The sequence below is a fragment of the Macrotis lagotis genome, chromosome 2, assembly GCF_037893015.1.
Source record: "Macrotis lagotis isolate mMagLag1 chromosome 2, bilby.v1.9.chrom.fasta, whole genome shotgun sequence".
Taxonomy (NCBI): Eukaryota; Metazoa; Chordata; class Mammalia; order Peramelemorphia; family Peramelidae; genus Macrotis; species Macrotis lagotis.
Genome location: NC_133659.1, coordinates 312,204,526 through 312,228,471, shown reverse-complemented (window position 1 = coordinate 312,228,471; position 23,946 = coordinate 312,204,526). Strand labels below are relative to the sequence as shown.

Sequence of the window (23,946 nt, the reverse complement as noted above, 5' to 3'; positions counted from 1 at the left end):
TATGGGATAATGGAGAGAGTATTGGGCCTGAAGTCAACAAGACCTGAATTCAAATCCAGTCTCTGATCCCTAACAGGTCACTTCACCCCGTTTGCCTCAGTTTTATCATCTGTAAAATGAACTGGAGAAGGAAATGGCAAACCACTCCAGTATCTTTACCAGGGAAACCCCAAGTCATGAAGTGCTGGACATGACTGAATACCACCACCACCTCTCCTTTCCTCCCAACAGTTCAATTCACATGTAGAAGTGGTCTAAATTTTTTTTTAAATTGATTTTTTTAGCACCCACTACTCCCTTTTCTCCACTCCATTATAACAGGATCATAGATTTAAAGGTGGAAGAGACCTTTCAGGTCATCTGATCCACCCCCCCCCTTTATTTTATAGCTAGGGAAACTGAGACCCAGAGGTATTGTGACTTGATTAAGATCCCACAAGATCTAAGGTTTTAGATAAAGAATTATATTTGATTTAGTATTTCCTTCTCCACTCCCTCTACCCCCACCTCCAATGACACTGTGAACTACTTGAGAAACTAGTATCTTCTTTAGTAATAGTTCCTGCACTTAGTAGGCATTCAATAAATATTGTCTTCAAAAAGAAGAAAGAACAAAAGAAATTCGTCTGTCTTTCCGAAGTCATGAGAGATAAATGATGTGTGTCATTCCTGGGGAAACTCATCAACCACCTGAGATTAAAAAGAAGACATACAAAGGATGGAGGCCAAGGGGCAGAGCTCTGAGGATGAATACAGAGGAGCAGCATAGTCCTGAAAGAATAATGACAGCAGATTCTAAAGCCCAGAACCTGCAATGAATAGGAAGTAAAACAAAGATAAAGAAAGGCTAGGCACGGGAAAAAAAGAGATTTTCAAAAAAATAGACATTTGGGAACAAGAAGAAAATCAAACAAGAGGCAGGACTCTTGCTAAGGTTCACCCTCAACCTCCATCTCATGTTTTCCTAAAGCTGCTCTTTATCTTCATTGAGTCATTGTAGTGTTGGGGGGCTTTTCTTCCTAAACTTTACATTCTTAGGAAAATCCTTCACCCATTGAAGAAAACCTGATGTTCCATTCATTTAACTCTTTGTCTCCTGATCCTAAACTCTGGGTCCAAGCCCCTACTTACCCTCTCTGCTCCTATCTTGGTCTACTCAAGCAAGATGCAGAAACATACCCAGCTGACTCCCTGGCTCCATTAGTATTCCATGTTTTCAAGGTTCTAATGGGCCCAGATGACTTTTTGGAAATTTCTTTTTTTCATCTCTGATTGACACTTCACTGATACATTAGACACACACATATCACACATACACAAAATAAATAGAATGCATATGTTTATATATATGTGGGGGGGGGGTATGAGAAGGCAATGGCAAACCACTCCAGTATCTTTGCCCAAAAATGGCATCACAAAGAGTTGGACATGATTAAAAAATGACTCCAAAATCTATGATATATCACATATATTATATATACTTAAATGATATGATATATAATAATGCATGGCAATATATAATAAAATACAATAAATACACATGTATATAAACATAATTATTTTATTCAATTATATAATACAATATTATAGAATCGCATGTTTGAATGTTCACATAGTTACACATATAAATAAGACATACAAATGAGACAGAGAATGAAAATTTACTTTCCTATTTACTTCTTGGATTCCTCCAGTAGAATGTAAGCTCTTTAAGAACCAGGGCAGAGCAGCTGGATGGTTCAATGGATAGAGCACCAGCCCTGGAGTCAAGCGGACCTGAGTTCAAATGCAGCCTCTGACACTTAATAATTACCTAGCTGTGTGATCTTGGATAAGTCACAACCCCATTGTCCCCCTCTTCCTCAAATTACAAGCGCAGGACAGTTGCATTTTTCTTTCTGCAGCCCCAGAACCTAAAGCAGTATCTAAGGACACATTGGCCTTTAATAAGTGCTCCCTGCTTCACTCTCAGAAGATGACCTGGTTTCTTCCTCTGGCACTGTGCTTGGCCCATAAAAGGCCCTAAATAATGTTTGTTGACTAATTAACAGATTGAATTGTTGAAAAAAATCAAGACCATTTACTGAAAATGCCCTCCTCTTCCCCATCTGTCATTTCTTGAAATCTGTCTTTAGCTCTTCTCACCTCTTTACTTGAGCCGAAGAACGACGTGGCAGCTCCTCCTTCTCGTCAAGGCCGATTTGTAGAGCCCGTGTCTTCCTGCTCCTTCAAGAGCCCTATCTCACTGATCATCTATTTAATCTGGTTCAATGCAATATTCACTCTATCCCTGTCTTTTTGTCTACAAATATGATCCGACAACACCTCTCCTTTTAAAAAGACAAATCCCTCTGGAGATCGTTTCCTTCAACAAGAGTCTTACCCCAGTGCTTCAACATGGTGGAAGTGACCTTGGATTCTCAAAGGCATTGTTGAATGAATCCAAGCTCTTAAAAGGTTTCAGCAAACCGGAAACGATTTCAGTTCAGTCCTAGGGACAGATTGTGTCTTTTGTCTGAGACCAGACTAGGTCACCCACTTCTACTGAGCCTCTTCATTACCAGTAGGTGGCCACTGGTGATGGATTTCACGGCCATAGCAATCCATGAAACAAAGAAATGTAGTAAAAAGCAATAGTGACTGCCAAGATGATCATTCTAAAACAAAGGCTCCCCATCTCAAAAAGCTCTAATGAGTCCCCCAAGGAATCTCAAGGTTTAGTAAATTTTGTTTCCACAGTGTACTTGTCAAAACAACCTTAGTCAAGAGGGTCTTAAACCCTCTGGGCCTTCGTTTCCTGTCTATAAAATAAAGAGATCGGTCTAAATCACTTGAAAGCCCTGCTGCCTTTCCCCTACAACTACTTAAGAAATGTTTTTTGGCCAAATAGTACAAGACACCCTCCAGTACAAAGGGGCTGAGATACCTCCCTACCTTCATTTACCTCCTTCATTGTCACTGCAGAAACATAATTGCTATCATCCACCTTTCAATTTCCACACTAAGGGCCCACATTTTCAGATGCTTTCTGCTTAAATGATAAAAGGTATCATTTCAATGTCAGCTATGATTATTGGCTACTTTGAAAAAGAAAGTACCAGATATGGAAGGGAAAACTTTTGATCAAAAAGTTGCTGTATGAATAAATCAAAAAATAAAAGATATAAGCAAGCTGTGTTGAACAGAGACTCACCACTGCATACGCAATCCTCTCTTTAGGTTTTATTTTCTATATGAAAATGCTCATGGGTTTTTTTTTCAGTGTTTGTTAAATTGGAAATTTTTTTTAAAAGAAAAAGAAAACAAAATAAATGACCATCTGCTGTCTGCCTCACCTTTACAGATCTGTCCAGCTCAATACTGTCTCAAACTGTTCTCAGAAGACAGTTTTCTGTCTAACTCAATTTTCCTGGTAATAGAGTGAATAGATACTTAATAAGCACTTCCAACTCAGCATGGCCAAAACAGAATTCATTATCTCTCTCCCTCCCTCTTTCAAACTTCCCTATTTCTACAAAGGGCACCAGTATCCTTTGAGTTTCCTCAGTCTGTTCCCTCAGTAACCCCTGATACCTCAGTTCCCTCTATCTCCCTTTCTACAGGAAGCAGACATCACACAGAGTACTGGACCTGGAGACAGGAAGACCTGGGTTCAAATCCTGCCTGCCTCAGACATTTAGTAGTTGAATGAACCTAACAAGTCATTGAGCATCTCTATGTCTCAGTTTCTTCATCAGTAAAATGGAAGGGGGGGATATCAAATAAAATATTTCTAAAGTCCTTTTTAACTCAAAAATCTATGAACCTATAAACTAGTTACAATTCTTATATATGCCCCTTTCCCCCCACTCATATAAGTTCTCATCACCTCTTCCCCTGGACTCTCAGTGGTCTCCTCACCTTCCATCTCCTGACTCCAGGTCAATCCCTCCACCACAAAGCTTCCTAAAACAGATATCGAATTAAAACCGTCTGTAGACTCAAAAGGGGAAAAAAAAACACTCCATAGACTCAACAATAAACCCACTCCATCAATTCTAGTGGCTGCACCTAGGATAAAAGTATTTGTCCTTCTCTTTGTTATATAAAATCCTCACAGTCTGGCTCCAGCCTATCTTTCCTGTCTTATTACATAATATTCCATTTTACATACTTTTTGATAGTTGGGTGGCATGGTGGATAGAGCACCGGGTTTGGAGTCCAGAAAACTCATCTTCTTGGGTTCAAATCCAACCTCAGACTCTTACTAGCTGGATGACTCTGGGCAAGACACTTAATCTGTTTTCTCAGCTACAAAATAATGGGAGGGATGTTGACATGCCTTGGATGGAAAAGGACTCTACAAGGTAGAGGATAAACTTGAGGTAAGTACAATGGAAGGAAGCAGGCAGGGAGAGGAAGAGAGGAAGGGAGGATGCAAAAAGGGATGGAAGAAAGGTGGAAGGAAGAGAGGGAGAGAAGTGAAAAAGGAATAGAGGGAGGGAAGGGGCAAGAGAGGAACAGCAGAAGGGAGGGAGAGAGAGGGAGGAAGGAAGGAAAGAAAGGATGGAGGAAGGGAGAGAGGGATGGAAGGAAAGAGGGAAGGGGAAGAGAGGAAAAAGGAGGAAGAAAGGGGGAAAAGAAAGGCAGAAGTGGGGAGGGGGTGGGGAAGGAGAAGACAGGAGGGAAGGAGTGATCAGGAGGCAATGAGCAGCTACATATCTGTGGTTTCTGGTCCTGGGTTTCCTTCCCTAGTATTATCCTAAGTGAGAGTGTTACTAGGTATCTGGGTAAACTGAGGGTCACATTTTATGCTTCTCTAAAACTCATAAGCCAGATGCACCAGAAATGAAGAATTAAACAATGATGAGACTGAACTGTAGGCCTGGGTAGTGCTTCCTACACAAAAAACTTAGCAAGTGATTATCCTTAGGAAAGGGCATTCATTGTGCAATAATTAAGCTCCTATTTTGTTAGTGAACAAACAATTAAAAAAGACACTTAGGGTGACATGGGGGCTTTCCTCAAATCTATCCTGTGGCTTTTCCCTTTTCACTCTATGACCATAACCACATGTATGCTAAGGCTTCAAAAGAGGCTTGAATCTGCCGTCCTTCACTGTGGAAAGAAGAGGGTTTGGCTTGATCCCAATGAGACCAAAGAAATAATCAATGTCAATTGTCACCAGATCTGGATTAAAGATGAGCTAATCATCCAGAAGCATATTACTATCTACTATGATGCTGGAAAATCATTCTGGCTCACTGAATGTTAGACACATGGGCATTGGAAAAGTAAAAAGAACAGGTCATGTTCCCATACTTTAGATGACCTGGAAGAGAACAAGGACTTCATGCTTCTACTCTAAAGACATGACAGCTAAGTGACAGTGGAGAGAATCAGGAAAACTTCGACACTTGCTATGTGACCTTGCACAAGTCCCTTCATTTTGCTTGCCTCAGTTTCCTCATTTGTAAAATGACCTAGAGAAGGAAATGGCAAACCAGTTCAATATCCTTGCCAAAAAAAAATCCAAAATGGAGTACAGAGGGTCAGATATGACTACGAAATGTTTTAACAACTTGGAAGATATCAAGAAATGAAAAAGTTTGAACACTGAGTGTATCACAGTCTGTGCTTGAAGATGAAAGAAAAGCATTCCAGAATAAGTGGATCCTTGTAAAATACTTCATAATCTAAGATGAACCCCATAAGATCAGCAAGAAAGTGTCATGAGGAGCCTCTACTGGCTTGTCCAAGAAAGAAACAATGAAGAAATTATTTCTCCTCCATTCTTCCATACACAGTCCTCATTTACAAAGTAATTCATAAAAGTAACCAACTACTGGCAAAAATTGCAACCATTTATCCCATCAATAAATGTTTATAAAGAGCCAAGGCATGATGCCAAGTGTTAGAGATACAAAGAGGCAAAAGAGAAAGGATATCATACATTTAAAGGTATATGTTCGGCATAGATTGTGAGCTCCTTGAGAAGCTCCATAGGGCATTCAAAACCTAATAGGAGGAGTAGATAGATGGTTTATTTATTTTCTAGTATTAAAATAATCTTGTTGCCAAAGTAAACATAAACCCCCCTCTCCCTAAAAAATATAGGGAAACCTCAAGAGAAATGAAGTGAGAGAAAAAAAAAAGTTTACTTCTGTCTGCATTCAGATCCCAACAACTCTGTCTCTGGGATGAGTTGCCTTCTTTATCTTAAGTCCACCAGAGAAGTTGCTCCCCACCCCCATTTATTCTATTCTTTCTCCTGTCACCCTGTCCCTGCTCAAAAATGTGTTGTATCTGATTACCCTCTCCCACGATTTTCCCTCTCTTCTAACACCTCCTACCCATTCCTTCTTATTCCATCCTTTTCCTCTCATTTTTCTCCAGTGTACAGATCTTTATACCCTAGTGTGTATGTTATTTCTTCACTGAGCCATTTCTGATGAGAATGAAGGCTCATTCATTCTCCCTTGTGTTCCTCCCTTCCACTCCATTGTAAAAGCTTTTTCTTGACTCTTTTATGTGAAATATCTTAGCTCCCCCCAAAAACTTAACAAGAAAATAACCTCAGCAAAGTCACAGGATAGAAAATGAAATCACAAAACAGGCTAGCCCATGTTTTATTAGATCTGTGTTCAATAGGCCTTCTGAATATTACTATCAAAACCCAAGAGAAAGCTAGAGTAAAAAAAAAAAATTCAAAGCAAGACATGCCCCAGGCTTAAATGAGAATAATTACAAACTACTTTTTATAGCAATAAAAGAAGTCTCAAGTGATGATGTTTTTTTCAAATTATTTAACAGATGCAGTACCATACCAAATCAACTTAGATCGAGACAAAATAATAAAAAAATTCATCATGAGGAACAAAAGATCAAAAACCTCAAAGAATAGAAGGGGAAAAAATAGGAATTAAAGGGCCTAGTAGTACTGTTATCTCAAAACTTTTATAAATTCAGAAATCAGCAAAAATTTGTCTCTGGTTAAAAAGGAGAAAGGTTGAGCAAAAGGGAAAGATTAAGTACACATTTTAAATAACTGATCATACAGTGTTTTTCAAACCCAGAAGCACTAATTACTAGAATAAGGATTTCCTATTTAAAATGGCCATTAATTGGGGAATGGCTGATCAAGTTGTGGAATATGAATTGCATGAAATATTATTGTTTTGTAAGAAATCATAAGCAGACAGATTTCAGAAAAACCTGAAAAGATTTACATGAACTGATGCTGAGTGGAGAAAAACCAAGAGAACACTGTATACATTAACAGCAACACTGTGGGGATCAACTATGATAGATAGCTCATCTCAGCTGTACAGTGATTGAAGATGATTCCAAAAGACTTATGATGGAAAATGCCATTCACACCCAGAGAAAGAGCTATGGAGTCTAAATGCAGATGAAAACATACTATTTTCAATTTTTAAAATTTATTTTTTGTCTTTTCTTTCTCATGTTTTTTTTCCTTCTTTGTTCTGATTCTTCTTTCACAGTATGCCTAATATAGAAAATGTTTAATATGATTGCATTTGTTTAACCTATGTCAGATTACTTGCTGTTTTGGGGAATGATGAGGGAAGGGGAAGAGAGAGAAAAATTTGGAATTCAAAATTTTACAAAAATGAATGTTGAAAATTATATTTAAATTAAATGGAAAGAAATAAAATATAAAATAAAAAAGGATTCTTTATTTAATATAATAGCTGATAAAACTGGAATGCAGTCTGGCAAAACTTAGGTTTAAGATCAGCACCTGAAACCATTTCCCACAATAGATATATTCATATATATACTATATATATCAAAATGGATATGTAACCTAAATACAAAAGAGCTTGTCATTTAAAAAAGAGGACAAAGAGGTAATTTTTCCTATTATAGGATTCTTATGCAAATAAGAGACAGATATGATCATAAAAGATAAAATGTACAATAAAAAAACTTCTCAAGAAGCAAAATAAATGCAGTTAGAATCAGAAGAGACACATTTAATTTGGAAAAAAATGTCATGCAATTTTGTTTTCTGTTAAAAGCTTAATATCCAAAATACATAAATAATTGATATAAATATATAAGAACAAGAATCATTCCTTAATATAGGTTGTCAAAGAATATGAACAGGCAGTTCTAAAATGAAGCAATGTAAGCAATTGGCAACCATATGATAAAACGATCCAAACCCCTAATAAGAGAAATGCAGATCAAAACAACTCACACCCACCAGACTGTCAAAGATAACAGAAGAAAGTGACAATTGGAGGAGGAGTTGTGGGACCAGAATCACACAAACATGCTGTGTTGTTGGAGATGTGAATTTGTCCAACCACTCAGGAAAGCAATATGTAACTAAACCTCCAAGGTCACTTAACTCTGCATATCCTCTTCCCCCCCCACTGAGAACTGTTAGACATGCACTTGTAATGAGGACAGAAGTGGCACAATAGATAGAGATAGAGCCTGGAGGCAAGAAGATCTGAGTTCAAATCTGATCTCAGACACTTACTAGTTCCTGGATATGTCATTTAACCCCACTGGCCTCAGTTTCCTCATCTGTGAAAAAGAATTATAGAAAAAACGGCAAATCCCTTCAGTATTTTTGCCAAGAGAATCCCAAATGAAGTTATGAAGAGTCAGCCACAAAACAACAGCAACAGCACATTCAAGAAGGTCGTGTACAAAGGGAAAGGACCTGTGTGCGAAAATACAAAACAGCACTTTTTGTTGAATCAAAGAAATGGGAAAAACAAAGGAATAGCTAAACAAAATGTGGCGTATTAAGGTTAATAGAAATTGTTTCTGTTGTAAGAAATAGATATGAAAGACTTAAAGAAATATGGAATTTTAGAGAAAAACTCATATAAATTTATGTAGTCTGAAAAAAACAGAATTGGGAGAACATTAACAAATGATCATAGTAATGTGAAGGGAATTTTTGCCCAGCTTGGCTGTTTCAGTCTCATGAGACAAGAAGAGTAAGGGAGGGAATGAGATTGGAATCAGTGGGATGGAAAAAGGAAGAAAGCTGTGGATGATAGTGGAGGCAGAAGCACACAGGTTTTACACTGGGAGAGCTGAGTTTGAATCCTGGCTCTGATAATTCAAATTGTGTCATATTAGGTTAGTTAAGACTGAGCCTCAGTTTCCCTGCAGAGTTTTTATCCAAGGGATAATGTAGGTCAAGAACTTAAGAGTCTTACATGGCTACAGTCTTGACCATCATATAGGAACAGAACTGAAAAGGACCTTAGAGGCCATCTAGCCCAGCCCCTTCATTTTACAGATGAAGAAACTGAGGTATAGGAGAGAAAGAGAACAGACTGGAGAACTGATCTTAGATGTGAACTCCAGATGTGGAAGAGTGGGTTAAATTTGAAGGTATAAAGGCTACACAGGTGAGAATACTTTTTCAATATCATGCAATCTTAGATGAGATTTGTCTTAAGGGAAATGCTCTTTATTTTTTGTTGTTTTTAAATTTTATTTATTAATCTACTGTTCAAATGCATTAAATGGACAAGAACATCATCGATAATTCTGAGTTACCAATTTTTTCCCTTCCAAGACAACAGCAATCTTTTTCTTTCTATCTTTTTCCAGTTAGATGCAAAGATAGTTGATAACATTCATTTTTGTAGAGTTGCCAATACTCTTTCCATCAAGCAAACAGCATGAGCAACGAGGATTAAAGGATAAAATAGAATAAAATGGATAAAAGGAATCTTATGGACCACTGGTGTCAAACTGGAATCCCTACAGGGTGCATATTGACAAAGAAAACCACAAACTAACATTATCTATGGCATAATGTACTGTGAGGGGAGCAGCTTGGTGGCACAATGTCTTGAACACTGAGCCTGGAATCTGGAAGACTCGAGTTCTAGTCTAGCCTCAAAAACATCCTAGCTATGTGACTCTAGACAAGTCACTTAATCCTGTTTGTCTCAGTTTCCTCATCTGTCAAATGAGCAGGAGAAGGAAATGAAAAGCCACTCCAGCGTCTTTGTTAAGAAAACCCCAATGGGATCATGAGGAGTCAGATATGCCTGAAAATGTCAGAACAATAACAATTGGGTTTTCATTTACTTTTGTTAAACATTTCTCAATTTTATTTTCATTTGATCAGGACTCCCAGCAGCAGTCTCTGTTTTAGCCCATCTAGACCAGACATCATGGAACTGGGTTTCTGATGGATTCCAGAGGATTTGTGAACACAGATAAGAAAAAAAATGTCTTCATCCTCACTAGCCTCTAATTAAAATTTGACTTCAATTATTTAAAAACAGGAATCTGAGAAAGAATCTGTAGGCCTCACTGGCCACTGTGATAGGGACCTGTGATACAAAAAGAGTTTAAGAACCTCTGAACTAGGCCAAGCCCTTGATTTTACAGATGAGAAAAATGACTAGCTCATAGTCATTGGCACCATCATTCCTCTCTCCTACTGTGGAAAAGACAATCAGTTCAATCACAAATTCCTCGCACGTGTGGAATATTTTCTATTTCTTTGGCATCCCCTCTCCCCCTTTCCCAGAGTACCTGTGTAGTATCTCGCCAAACCTGTCAACTCCACACTCTAACATTGCTACCGTTAATTAAAGTTGGCACCAAAAAAATGGTTAAGTGTATATTTTAAGTCTTATTTCAGTGCAAAGGACAAAGGGGTGCTTGGAAGAGATGTAAACAGCTTTGGGAAATTTTATTTTTTTTCCTCCCAAGAGAACAGAGACAGGATCATGGATGCTTATTTGTATTCTCTGATCTCAAATACATTTTGAATACTTTTTGTTTTTCCTTGTAGGGGCACGTAGGTGGTGCAGTGGATAGAGCACCGGCCCTGGAGTCAGGAGGACCTGAGTTCAAATCTGCCCTCAGACAATAATTACCTAGCTGTGTGGCCTTGGGCAAGCCACTTAACCCCATTGCTTAGCAAAAAACCTAAATTAAAAAAAAAATAAGAAAGACCACAGATATAGAACGTCCTCTGAGACTTCAAGACCAGCCTTACACATGAAGAAACTGAGGCCTCGAATGGACAGCACAAAAACAGACTAGAAAATTGAGATATTAACTTGAGATATGGATAAGAATAAGACTGGGGACAAAAATCACATGGATGGTAGAGGGCAGAGCAGAGACTCGAAACTAGATCGCCCAACTCCAAATCTAACAGATTTGGGTGTTTTTTCAAGGATTGGGTGACTACAGCTTTATAGCATGACGAGGTCTTCTAGTCCAACATCCTCATTTTAAAAATGAGGAAACTGAGGCCTGTGACTCATCCAAGGACACAATGGTGCTGAGTGGCAGTGACAACATTAAACCCATATCTTCTAACTTCTATCAAATATTCTTTTCTACTGTACTAATTAGTACCTGATTCCTTCCTAGGAACCCACTGGCAGCTGGGTGGTGCAATGGATATCATTCTGAGTTTGAAATGACTGGGTTCAAATCCTGCCTCAGACACTTGCTAGCTGTTTGACCCTGGGGCAAGTCACTTTACTTCTTTCAGACTCGGTTTCCCCATCTGTAAAATGACACAATGACACTATACCATCTCCATTTTCCACTTTCAGACTCATTAAATTGTTCAGCCACTCCCATGGGACAGTTGGGGGGCAGGCAAGTTTGCTCTCAAGGTCAAGGTCACACAGTTAACACATTTAGGGTCAGAAGTTGGTTTGTTTTTTAAGCATTCTCCCTAGCAACTCATTTTTCTAGTGCTCTGAGGTCTGCAGTGTTTCCTCCTCACAGTACAGCATTGGAATAGCAGAGGTATAAGTGGGGTTTACACCTATTTTGCTGGAATTGACCTCAAAGGCCATCCAGTCCAAGTCTTTCATCTGATAAATGGGGAAATGGAGGCCCTTAGATGGGAAGACCCCACAAGATGATGTATCTAGAGGTGGAAAAGATCTCAGAAGTGAGCTGGTCCACTGTTTCCTTAGTTAGTTAGTTGGTGGGTTGTTGCCCTCAACGTTCTGTGTGTCTGACTATGACTGATCAGACTCACATGAGCTCGGGAGGCTTTAGACCATAGGTTGTCCACAAATGGTCCATGTGAATGCCCTACAGATGAGAAAACTGAGACCCACAAGTATGAAGTGACCTATATAAGGTCACACTGGTGCTAAGTGTCAGACGAGGGATCTGAACCCAGGTCCTCTAGATTCCAAAGCTTCTTTCACATGGCTAATTTTGGCAATGCTGGATGGTTTGCAAAATGTTTGCCTTCTACAGTAACTTTGGGGGCTTGCCACAGCTAGTCTTCCCAGCCCCATTTTGTGGAGGAAGAAGCACTCTGATAAGTAGACCAGGGATAGCACCATTAACCATTTTGAACCCAGCTCCCCTCCTTCTCCCTCTGCCCCCTTCAGCCTCTCAGGATCACAAATTAGAACAGAAAGCAAGTCTGTCCCCATCCCCAGAGTGCTCTGCAGGTGGGTTATATTCTAACTCTCAGCACATCATTAAGGATTTGGGTGCAACTTTCCAAGTTAGAACTCAAACAAGGCTCTACCTCCAAAGTAGAGACAATATAGAGCCCCCCCCCCCTTTTAGCCACAAGGGAGAAAATTGGCTAACTTTGTATGGAAGCAGCTATATCACTTTAATTTCCAAATTCTAGGTGGTGGGGGAAATGGTTGTGAATAAGGAGAGTCATTAGAAACTTCTATTTCATTTGATTTCTCCTCTTCTATTCCCTGCCATCTAAAAGTGAATGATTTGCCTAAAATTATTTACATGAAAACAAGAAAAACTGTTAATTTGTTAATGATCATTATTTTTTTAAATTTTTTTTTCAAGGCAATGGGGTTAAGTGGCTTGCCCAAGGCCACATGGCTAGGTCATTATTAAGTGTCTGAGGGCAGATTTGTACCCAGGTACTCCTGACTTCAAGACCTATGCTCTATTCACTGTGCCACCTAGCTGCCCTGATCATTCATTTTTAATAAGAAAAATATCTTAAATATCTTAAAACTATCTTTAAAAAAAGGAGCGAGAGCAAAGAGAAGGGAAGGAGAGAAAATGGTTTCACTTCTTTAATGTGAACCTGCAAACAACAGCTCCGAAGTTAGAGGTGGTTTCAGTTTTCTACTTAGTCATAATGAAAATAATTTGCAAACGATGTTATAAGAAAAGGGGGAGGGAGGGAAACCTGGAGGATTGTTAATTAACTTCACTGTTTCCACACAATAGCAAGGGGTACTAAGAACCAGACTGCCAAAGTGCAAACATCAGGAAAGGATGTCATGGGAGCATCGTGAGATGACTTAATCGGGACAGGGGCTTGTTTAATTATGGGGGGAAAGATAAAATCAAGGCAACTGAAGGGTCTGGGGGTGGGTGGTGGAAATGGGAGGAGACCCCTGGGTGGATAGAGAGGAGACAAGCTCCTGGATACTGCTCCAGGGAGCTCTGGCTGGACTTGATGAGATCCTAATGAAAATAAAAACAGCCTCTATACAGCCCTGGGAGAGGCAGTCGGGAGTAGTGGGTAGAGAACCAGCCTCCGTCAAGTCATGTCTGACTCTTTGTGATCCCATTTGGGCTTTTCTTGTCAAAGCTACTGGAGGGTTGTCATTTCCTTCTCCAGCTCATTTTACAGATGAGGAAATTGAGGCAGACAGAGGTGAAGTGACTTGCCCAGGGAGACCCAGCCAGGCTGAGGCCAAATTTGATTTCAGATGCTCCTCAATGCAGGCCTGGTGCTCTATTCACTGATCCACCCAGAAGCCAGATTAACCTGGGTTCAAGTCCTCCCTGATACAGTCAGGCTATGTGATCCTGGGTGAGTCACTGAAACTGTAATGCTCCAGGCAACATGAATAATAATGACAATAAAACAATAGCAATAATCATATCAAGAATAATGAGCAGAATTCATAGAGCGTATGAAAAACTGCAAAATGTTTTACCAATGTCATCTCATTTTAGCCTCACAGTTATCCGAGGGGGTAAATGTTGGGGCCTCAGTTTCTTCATCTCGGGATGACAATGATTATAACATCAGAAACAAAGTGCCTACTATGCTGAGCACTTTACAATATCCTCTCATTTCCTCCTTATAAGGACCCTGGGAGGTAAGTGCTTAGGCTTTGGCATCATTATCAGACCATTTAAAATCACCTACTATGTGCCAGACACTGTGACAATTATTATCTCGTTTGATCTTCACACCACCTTAGGAGGAAGGTGCTGTTCTTATACCTATTTTACAACTGGGGAAACTGAGGCGGACAGTGGTTAAGCGACTTGTTTAAGCTTGTTTTCAACCATTTCCATTTCTTTGGGACCCCATTTAAGGTCTCATGGCAGAGATACCGGAGTGGCTTGTCATTTCTTTCACTGGTTCACTTTGTAGAAGATGAAACTGGGGCAAACAGGGTAAAGTGACTTGCTCGGGGTCACACTGCTAGTGAGTGTCTGGGTTTACCATTTCCTTTTCCAGTTCATTTTATGGATGAGGATAATGAGGCCAACAGAGTGAAGTGACTTGCCCAGGGTCACAGTGCTCATTTGCCATTTTCTTCTCCAATTCATTTTTACAGATGAGGACACCGAGGCAAACAGGGTCACATAGCTAGAAGTGTCTAAGGCCAGATTTGAGCTCAGGAAGAGGACTCTTTCTAACCCCAGGCCAGGTGCTCTAGCCACTGCAACCCCTGACATTCAGGGCTACAAGAGATCTTTGAGGCCAGCCAGCCCAGGCTCACATTTTACAGATGAGGAAGCTGTGACCCAGAGAGAGGAAGAATGATTTGCTTACAGTTACAAGGTTAATAAGTGGCAGAATCAGGTTTCCAATCTGGGCTGATGCCAAACCTTGCTTAGTCCCCCACACTTAATTCTTCTGCCTACTCCAAGTGGGGGGGAGAAGGGAAGAAACCTTAAATAAATCATTTATGGGGTCACTGCTGGCTTTGCATCAGGCCCCATAAGTAATTTTCAAGACTTTCTAACTATGTTAAAACCCCTCTCATAATGAGTAAAATAAGGTCAGCATGTTTGTTGAAAGATTGCTCCCCGCGGTACAGGAGCACTCTACCCCGGCTACGACAGATGAAGACGCCGTCTTACTTCCCCGTTTCAAGTGCTAAAAAGAAATTGATCTCTTAACTTTGATTACAACTAGAAGTTGACTCGCTAATTAAATGAACCTGCTGTGGGGTTATTGGATTTTTCTCATCTTAGTTGTGAACGGAAACAAATTTCCTTTTCCCCGGGTAGTAAGTATACTTGAACAGAACTGGGCTCCTCGGCCCTGGCCCCAATGTGCCAGGAAGGTGCAACCTGCTCTGGGAAAAACCTTCTTCCTTCAGAGGTCAAGATCAAGCAAGGGTTGTTGGTCAGTTGTGTTTCAACCACATCCAACTTTCCATGACTCCATCTGGGGTTTTCTTGGCAGAGATACTGGAGTGGTTTACCATTTCCTTCTGCAGCTCATTTTGCAGATGAGGAAACTGAGGCAAACAGGGTGAAGTGGCTTGTCCAGAATGGTATAGCTAGGAAATGTCTAAAGAAGAGAACTCCAGACTCCAGGCCCATTGCTCTGCCCACTGTGCACCCAGCTCTCTAATCATGGATAGATGAGTCTAAATTAACAAAATGAAATCTCTTTGAAAATAAGGAAAAAGAAGCAGAACCAATAGGCTTCAATGCATTTCTTTGCTCCTGTTTGCAGTCAGTACCTTCGATGTTCCATGGTGACAGGATAGAGAGATCAGAAACCATGAAAGGAAGTCAGAGGGGCGCTGTGTTTTCAAACAACCCTTTAAATGTTTCCCTGATTTATCTTTTTAACCAAGTTTTATTGATGCCTTTTGATTTCACATGAGTTATTTCCAGAAATATCAGTTCCCTCAGCACAATCCCTCAATATGAACCTTCTCTATAACAATGACAGTTACTCCTAAGAGCAGTGACTTCAGCAGAGAGGGCATGCCATATTGTACTCCTGTAGTTCCCCACCTTTCTTCCAGAAGGAGAGAGAGTTTCCTTCTCTCTTCTCCAAAGCAACCAGGCAATGCCATGGTTAGGCCAGGGCAAATGAACTCTCAGGTCTCTCCCAGTTCTAAATCTATGATTCTATGGCATCATCTCCAAGGCTGATGTTAGGTTTAGCTTTTTGAATGACCCAGAGGATAGTGTTGGAATTAGGAAGTTCAACTTTTCCTTCAGATATATACTGACTGTGTGATTCAGAACTCATCACTTAACTTTCAATTTCTTCATTTGTAAAATGGGGAGAATAATACCATCTCCCTTCTGGGGCTGCTGTTAGGGTCAAATGAGATGGCGGACTGTCCCAAGAGGTCCTTGCAGCTTTAAGCCGTTCAAATTTCAGACCGCACTAACACTTTTGAACATTCAGGGTAAATGTGCACTGCTCCTAATACTGGGGTTATTTTAACTTCTTGGGGTTATTTTTCTGTGATCTACCATGGGGTAGCCTGCCAGGCTTTGACTCAGTAGGAGTTTATTTGCTGAATGACCCTGCTTGAGTCACCTGCAACCTCCTGGGGCAACTTCCTCATCTGGAAAATGGACCTGAAGTCCTCCCAGACTCCCTCTAAGTTTTAAATCTAGGCTCTGATGGCTTAGCCAGTGGAAAGGCTGTTTCTCTGTCTTTGTCTCTGGCTATCTCCCTATCTCTGGGTCTGTCTCTCTATCTCCCTCTCTCCCTGCCCTCCTCTCTTACTGTGTCCCTCCCTCTCTCTCTCTCTTATCCTTCTTTCTCTGTCTTTTCCCTCTGCCTCTGTGTATCTCTATCTCTATTTTTCCTTACTCACTCTGTCTTGCTCTCTATCACTGTCTCTGTTCCTCTGCCTCTCTCATCCTCCCCCTTTCTTTGTATTTTCAGTCCCTTTTGTCTCTATTTATCCTCACTTTATCTCTTTCCCTGTCTCTTCTCTCTCTCCTCTTACTTTCCCTCTCTCCTCCCTCTTTGTCTCTTTTCCCTGTCTCTAATTCTATTTGTCCAATTCCATCCATTCTTTCTCTCTCTCTGTCTCTCCCTTTCTTTGTCCTTTTCCCTCTCTCTCTATCCCTCTGTATCTCTAACTCTGTCTTCACTCTTGTCTCTTTTGTCTTCTTTCTATCTCTCTCTTCCTTCTCCTTTCTTCTCCCTCTGCCTCTGTCCTTTGCCTTTCTCACTGTCTCACTCACTCCATGTCTCTGCCACTCTCTCTCTGTCTCTCTCTCCTCCCTCTCTCTCTCTCTCTGTCTCTCTCTGTCTCTCTTTCTCTCTCTGTCTCTCTCTGTCTGTCTCTGTGTCTCTCCCTTTCTCTCTCTGTCTCTCTCTGTCTCTCCCTGTCTCTCTGTCTCTCTCTCTGTCTGTCTCTGTCTCTCTGTCTCTCTCTCTGTCTCTGTCTCTCTTTCTCTGTCTCTCTCTCTGTCTCTCTCTCTATCTCTCTCTGTCTCTGTCTCTCTCTCTGTCTCTCTGTCTCTCTCTCTGTCTCTGTCTCTGTCTCTCTGTCTCTGTCTCTCTCTGTCTCTCTCTCTTGTCTCTGTCTCTCTGTCTCTGTCTCTCTCTGTCTCTCTCTCTCTGTCTCTCTGTCTCTGTCTCTGTCTCTGTCTCTCTCTCTCTCTCTCTCTCTCTCTCTCTCTCTCTCTCTCTCTCTCTCCCCCCATTTATGATGGAGGACTAGAGCTTACTCGTCAGCCCAGTGACCCGTGGATAAGCCAGGGGCAGGAAGCCGGCGGCGTTGGAAGCAACAGCTCCTCTGGAGCCATCCTAATCTTAGAGGTGTGAAGCCTTCTTGTTACCCTGTCACATGGGCTTTTCCCTCTCTCCCCTCTGGCAAGCCTAACTCTGTCTCCTTATTTTAATCGCACCCCGCCACCCAAGCTCTGCCCAAGCCGTTTCAGGTAGCTAATATGATTTCCTCTCACTCTCTGTTGATTCTTTGCCCTCCCTTCCTTGAGATAATTTTTTTCCTGGGCAGGTCTAGATGCAACCTCAGCCTCTGACATTTACACAGATAACCACAGGAGGCTTTGAAAAACCAGATACTTCAGATCACAGATGCAGAGCTCCTGGAGGGGGGTGGGTGGGGCCCTCCGAGGCCCACACAAAGTCCCCTTTTTACGTGTGAGGAAACTGAGGCTGGGAAAGGTTAAACCAAGGCATAGTCGCAGGGGAAGGAAAGAAGGGAAATGGGCCAGACAGTGTGAGGAATTGCCTATGGAGGAAATGCGATTCTCAATAGTTTCTCTTGACCTTCTGCTAATATCGCAGTCATGGAAAACCTGACCAAGTCATAAGACTTTTTGATGACTTCTAGTATAACCATCCACCACGAAAGAGTCCATGGTCAGTAAAATGCACTTGAAACAGAAAGTAATTTTAAAAGCCGGGGCCCATGTAATAAATGAGAAGCCTGTCTCTTTTCCAGCTCACAAATCTCTGTTTTCTCTACAGCCAAAATCCTCTGTGAAGGGAAGGATTCTTGTGGATTTCTGTAATGGTCATTACCCATTAGCCTCCCTCCCCAGGGCCTATAAGGAAATAAGAAGGCTTCAAGAATTTCTTCAACATCAAATAACTCATGAGCTGTGTGTTAACAAATCAAAAACACATGACCTTAATTAGCCGTGAAATAAACAGTATTTTAAAATGAAAGGGGGAAAAAATTCTGCTGTGATGTCAAACATTGAAAAAACAAACAAACCAGCTTGGAACCTCAAAAATACCCTTCCTAACCAACAAGAAACCCTCTCTCTCTACTCTTCCCTTCCCCCCACCTTGATTCTTCTCTTTTTCACACTCTCCTCCTTCTGGTCTGATGTTTGAGATGAAACCAAAATATTACTGGATTCCCCCAACCTATTTTTACTTTCAAATCATTTCTCTTTGGGGAATTTTTAGGGTCTTGGAACAAAACTAACCCAGAGTCAAGTAAATATGTGTAAAGCTTCTTCTTTAGTCTTTCGTTTGAATGTTGAACAACATTCAACAAGAGTGGATACCAACAGGAGGAAATAGGAGGGGTACCCAAGAGAGGCTGTTCAGGGAAGCCTCATAGGAGAAGGCCTGAGAGTCAGGGTAAACCTTTGGGAAAACTGGTCTTGTGCTATGTGAGCATGGAGGTCAAATCACTGAACCTCTATGGACCTGCTTTTCCTCATATTTAAAAGAAGGGCAAATAATCATCTGTCTATGAAGTACAATTCTCTCTCTCTCTCTCTCTCTCTCTCTCTTCTTGAGGTTTCTCAACTTGGGGGGGGTTATGTTTACTCTTACAACACATTCTATTTACATTAATGTATAGCATGGAAACCATGTAGAGCCTTCCTTGATGGGGGGAGAGAATTGTAGAATTCAAAGTCTTGCAAAAAATGATAGGTACATATTACTATTGTATATAACTGGAAAGCAAGTAAAATGTTAAAAGTGAAAAAAAAAAGAATCATCACCAGTCTACATAGCTTAGCGGGCGCAGTTAAATCATCGGTTTGAGCTGGAAGGGGGCCTCTTACTCTGTGGTGCCCAACCCACTACAGTTATCTTCGGACTAGTCTGTAAGTAGCTCGGATCGCCTATGGACACACATGTTACCTCCCCCATTAGAATGTTAGCTTCTTGAGGGCAGGGACTGGTTGTGGCCCTTCTTTGAGTCTTCAGTGCTTAGCACCATCCCTTGCAAGGGAGTTTGTTGAGTGCCAGATGGATTGATTCTCTAGAAGAGAGAGTAGCCTTGTTTTTCTAGGCCTCCAGGGGCAGAACTAGAAATAATTGCTAGAAATCGTGGCCAAGCAGATATCAATTCCATAAAAAGGGAAAATTCCCAATTATTCAAAAGAGGAATGGATTATATCATGAGGGAGCAGGTTTTCTATCTTATGGGAGGTCTTTGAGGGCAGGACAACCAATTCAGACTCCAATTAGATCATATGACCTTTGAGACACCTCCAGCTCATTGGAACTATGAGTAGAGAAGACCCGCACTCAAATCCTGCCTCAGTCACAAGCGGTGTGACCCAGGAATAGTCAAACAACCTCTCTGTGCCTCAGTACAGGCACCTGTAAATTAAAGGTCAGCCTCAATAGCCTCTAAGGTGCCCCTCCAGCTTCTAAATCAATGATCCCAAGATCCCTTTACAGATGAATCAAGCACTACCACCCTAATTCTTTCAATTATGTAGGATTTATAGATTATATCTGGGGGTTATGTTAGAAAAAAATCAGCTGTAGACCAGGACCATTTTAGGAGAAGATAATACACAGCATCTCCTCTGCCACAGCATCAGCAGAGCTTTCTCTATCCAGAAAGGACCAGTCCCACGTGGTAAGAGTGACTGATCACCCATAACAGCAGATATGGGGAATTTCATCCATAACAGACAGAAAACATAACCAAAACACAGTCCAAGCCAACATGGTGCCTTCTCCAATTAACGGGTGCATTCGTCCAAAACGATGTTGCCATGCTTGCCGTCCCAGGCAAAGCCACAAGAGGATCAGCAACACAAATGAGCAATACCAAAACCTCACTGTCATTTTTCTGTTCATCTCTTTCTCCACCTCCCCCCCCCAACTTAAGAAGTTGGGAAGAGGCCCAGAGAGCCACTGAGCCACTGGATGAATGTACATCTTACAGCTGGAAGCATCCAGAATTCTCTCCCCCCTCCCCCTCCAAGATACAGTCATCTCTTCCTCCGATCTGTCTTCATGGAAAAGGGGAGAGAATTCTGAAATGAGCTTGGAGTTAGTACCAGCCTTGTCTGGCTCTCTCCAAAGTTCTGTTCATCCCCCAATGTACCAATGGGTGGGAAGGGCCACAGGGAGGGGGGAGTCTTCCTTCTCCACTGGGGTCCCCCTCCTCCTCCTCCACTTCATCCTCCTCTTCCTCCTTCTCCTTCTCCCCTTCCTCCTCCCCCTCCACAGCCTCCACATGAAATCCCCCCAAACAGCCAGCCGAGCCGACGCCGCTCATTATTTACGGCATTACTCCCAAAATAGTGATGAAATCACAGTATATTAAGTGCCCGACACCAAACATTTGTAACTAATCCAAGGAAATAAAGTCCACGTGTTGGGTGGCCCAGGAAACTCAAGCTGAATTAATCTCATGTTATCTTTCTAAAATAAGCCCCCCAATCCGATTCAGCTGCGGCACATCTTCACACATTGTCTCCCTGAGAAGAACGGTTTGAGAAATCCTGATTGCAATTACAAGGCCTGAAAAGGGAAGACTGTGCAGCTCCTCTGACAACGCAGAGAGCCATAAGCCACTCAGATATTAAAATCTTGGGAAACTGATGATAGCCCCAGGAGTCATTAAGATGCCCCCATCCCCCCATCCAAATAATTAAAATCTATTATTTGAACACCGTATTAATATTTTATCAACTATTGTTTTTAATTAATGAAATGGATGAGTCCTCTCGCAGCAGGAATGATATCCTTCCGTTTTGATAAGGTTTTCCCTTCCCCCCTTCCAGAGCAGGTCCCCCTCCCCGCCTTGGAAGGAAAGAATAAGAGCCAACATACCACAGTGCTGAATTCAGGTACTTGCCACAGGAGCCAATCCTCATTGAGGGTGTAGAGGGCTTTGGAAGTGATGACATCCACTGGACCTTTGTTTATTTTCTGGTTTAAGGTTGTCACAAGCAAATAGAAAGGCTCTCCAACAGTCTCCTTGGGAAGGAAGGCACAAAAAGTGAATGGTTAGTTTTCAGTGGGATCCAGTGAATGGTCAAGGGATTAGGTTTCTGTTAACCATCAGCTGGAAGAGGGACATGATGCAGTGCTTCCCAATGATACAGATGAGTATCCTGACCCCCAACCCAGGTGGAAGGAAGACTTTGATTATAGTGAGTCCAAGGTCCGGAATTGTGAAAACATGGGATCTCAGATCTAGAGACTCCCCAGAGCTCAACAAGTTGAAAACCCTCATTTTACAGATGGGGAAATTGAGGTCCCACAGAAAGGTCTAAGATGGTGATCACTGTTGGTTCTTCATTCTCAAAGACATCTGGTTGTATGTGTCAAAGGAAGTATTTGAACCCGGATCTACTGATGCTAATTCTGAGCTTTTTTCTGTCCACCTGGCACAAGACCACACATACACATTTGTGAATATAATAGTAATATTTGTCCTTCCTTCTCAAAGAAAACCACAACATCAGGGAGGTGATGCCATGACAAGCACATGAATCAGATTTGAGTGAGGGGATGCTGTGTTAAATCACCAGCCTCACTTTCTCCTCCAGAGTCATCTGGGTCCAGTGGCCAGATATGTATCAGGACGACTAGAATTGGCCCTGGATGCAGGGCAATAAGGATTAAGTGACTTGCCCAAAGTCACACAGATAGTATCAGAGGCTGGATTCAAACTCCCATCATCCTAATTCCAAGGCGCCATTTAACTGCCCCCTGTGTGAATATAATATGTTGTCTGTTATATGTGCATACACCATTGTGTATAAGTGTGCAAATGTGTGCGTGTGGTACACATGATGCATTAATGAAACTACACATATGCATTTATGTATAAATATACCATATGCACGAAGTATATTTGATGTACATACATTTAGATCGCAATAACATGTTTATTACACACATGCATATAACATGCTTATAATCCATATTTATATGAACAGCATACATATAATACATGCTATAAGTGCATACAGATTTATATTGTTTTTACCCATACACAAAATAATATTTATTATGCATACACATGCAAATATTATATTGCTCCTATTCATGGATATAGAGTCATGACACATTTCTCTCTATTTGTGTGCACATGCCTTCCGATTTCTGTGCATAACACACATATGATATCCTTTGTGTGCATGTATACACCCATATTTATATTGGACACATGCATACATGCATAGGCACATACATGAATATTAGGGAGGCATATTTAATCAAGAAGGAAGATGGACTGATCCTTGGGCGAGGGTGAGGAATAACTGAGTGGCAGCCAAAATATTCCACTGATGAAAACTCAATCCTCAATATGTCTAAAGAAGGAATGGAAGGGGTACAGCATGGTGGACAGGTGGCCTCCTTCTCCTCCCCATCCTAATGCAAATTTTCGTGAAGGAGGTGGGCAAGACATTACACAGACATCAATGAGTTTCCATGTTTACCATTGGAGACCCATATTGCAGGATCCTTGAGTATTTTGACTATATATTAGAGCTAGATGGATGAATGCCCAATGCTCAGAAAGCTATCTATGGACTCACAGCAAGTCCCAGGTTGAAATCTTGCCTTAGACATTTCAAGCTGTGTGACTTTGGGCAAGTCACTCAATCTCAGTTTGCTTTAATTCACCAGAGAAGGAAACGGCAAACCACTCCCGGATTTTTGCCAAGGAAACCTCACATAAAAGATCATAAGGAATTGGACATGATTGAAGAACCCTGGGCTAACCACTCCTCAGTGATCCAAGAAACTCTCCAAGATTTTCAGTCACAGAAGAGTTGAAGATGTGCATTAGTAGAGAGAGTTTTCTCAATGGGACTTTGTTGTACCAATAAAAATCACAATTCTGGACCAAAAGAATGAAGAACTAAGCATGAATCTATAGATATCTAAAACACATTTCCACCTCTATTTGTGTGCATATATGTCCTTATTTCTGTGCACAGTATACATGTGGTAAATATTATCTACATGTATATACGTGTATATTTATTTTAGGTACTATTTAAAATAACATGTTTATATTAAATGCATTTATGTTTATCTTATATACATACAGAAAAATTTATGTATTTATGTAATATTTATATTTATTATACTGTATTATTGATATTTTTATATTATTTATTTATATTATTTTATGTAATTTATGTAAATATTTATGTAATATTTATATTATTTACATTGAGTTTTATCATTTAGAAGGTGCTTTCCACAAAACAATCCTATAAAAAGATTGCCTTATTATATTATTATTCCCATTTTATAGATGAGGAAAGTGA

General features: G+C 40.8%; 1 protein-coding gene across 1 annotated transcript in view; it reads right to left on the bottom strand.

The window, feature by feature from the left end:
- Positions 1-23,946, bottom strand: part of PLXNC1 (plexin C1) — a 235,661-nt gene that overhangs the window by 47,255 nt on the left and 164,460 nt on the right. The window contains exon 22 of the mRNA XM_074221066.1: positions 21,488-21,634. Coding sequence (XP_074077167.1) covers positions 21,488-21,634 — 147 coding nt within the window. The remainder of the gene's footprint in view (positions 1-21,487; positions 21,635-23,946) is intronic.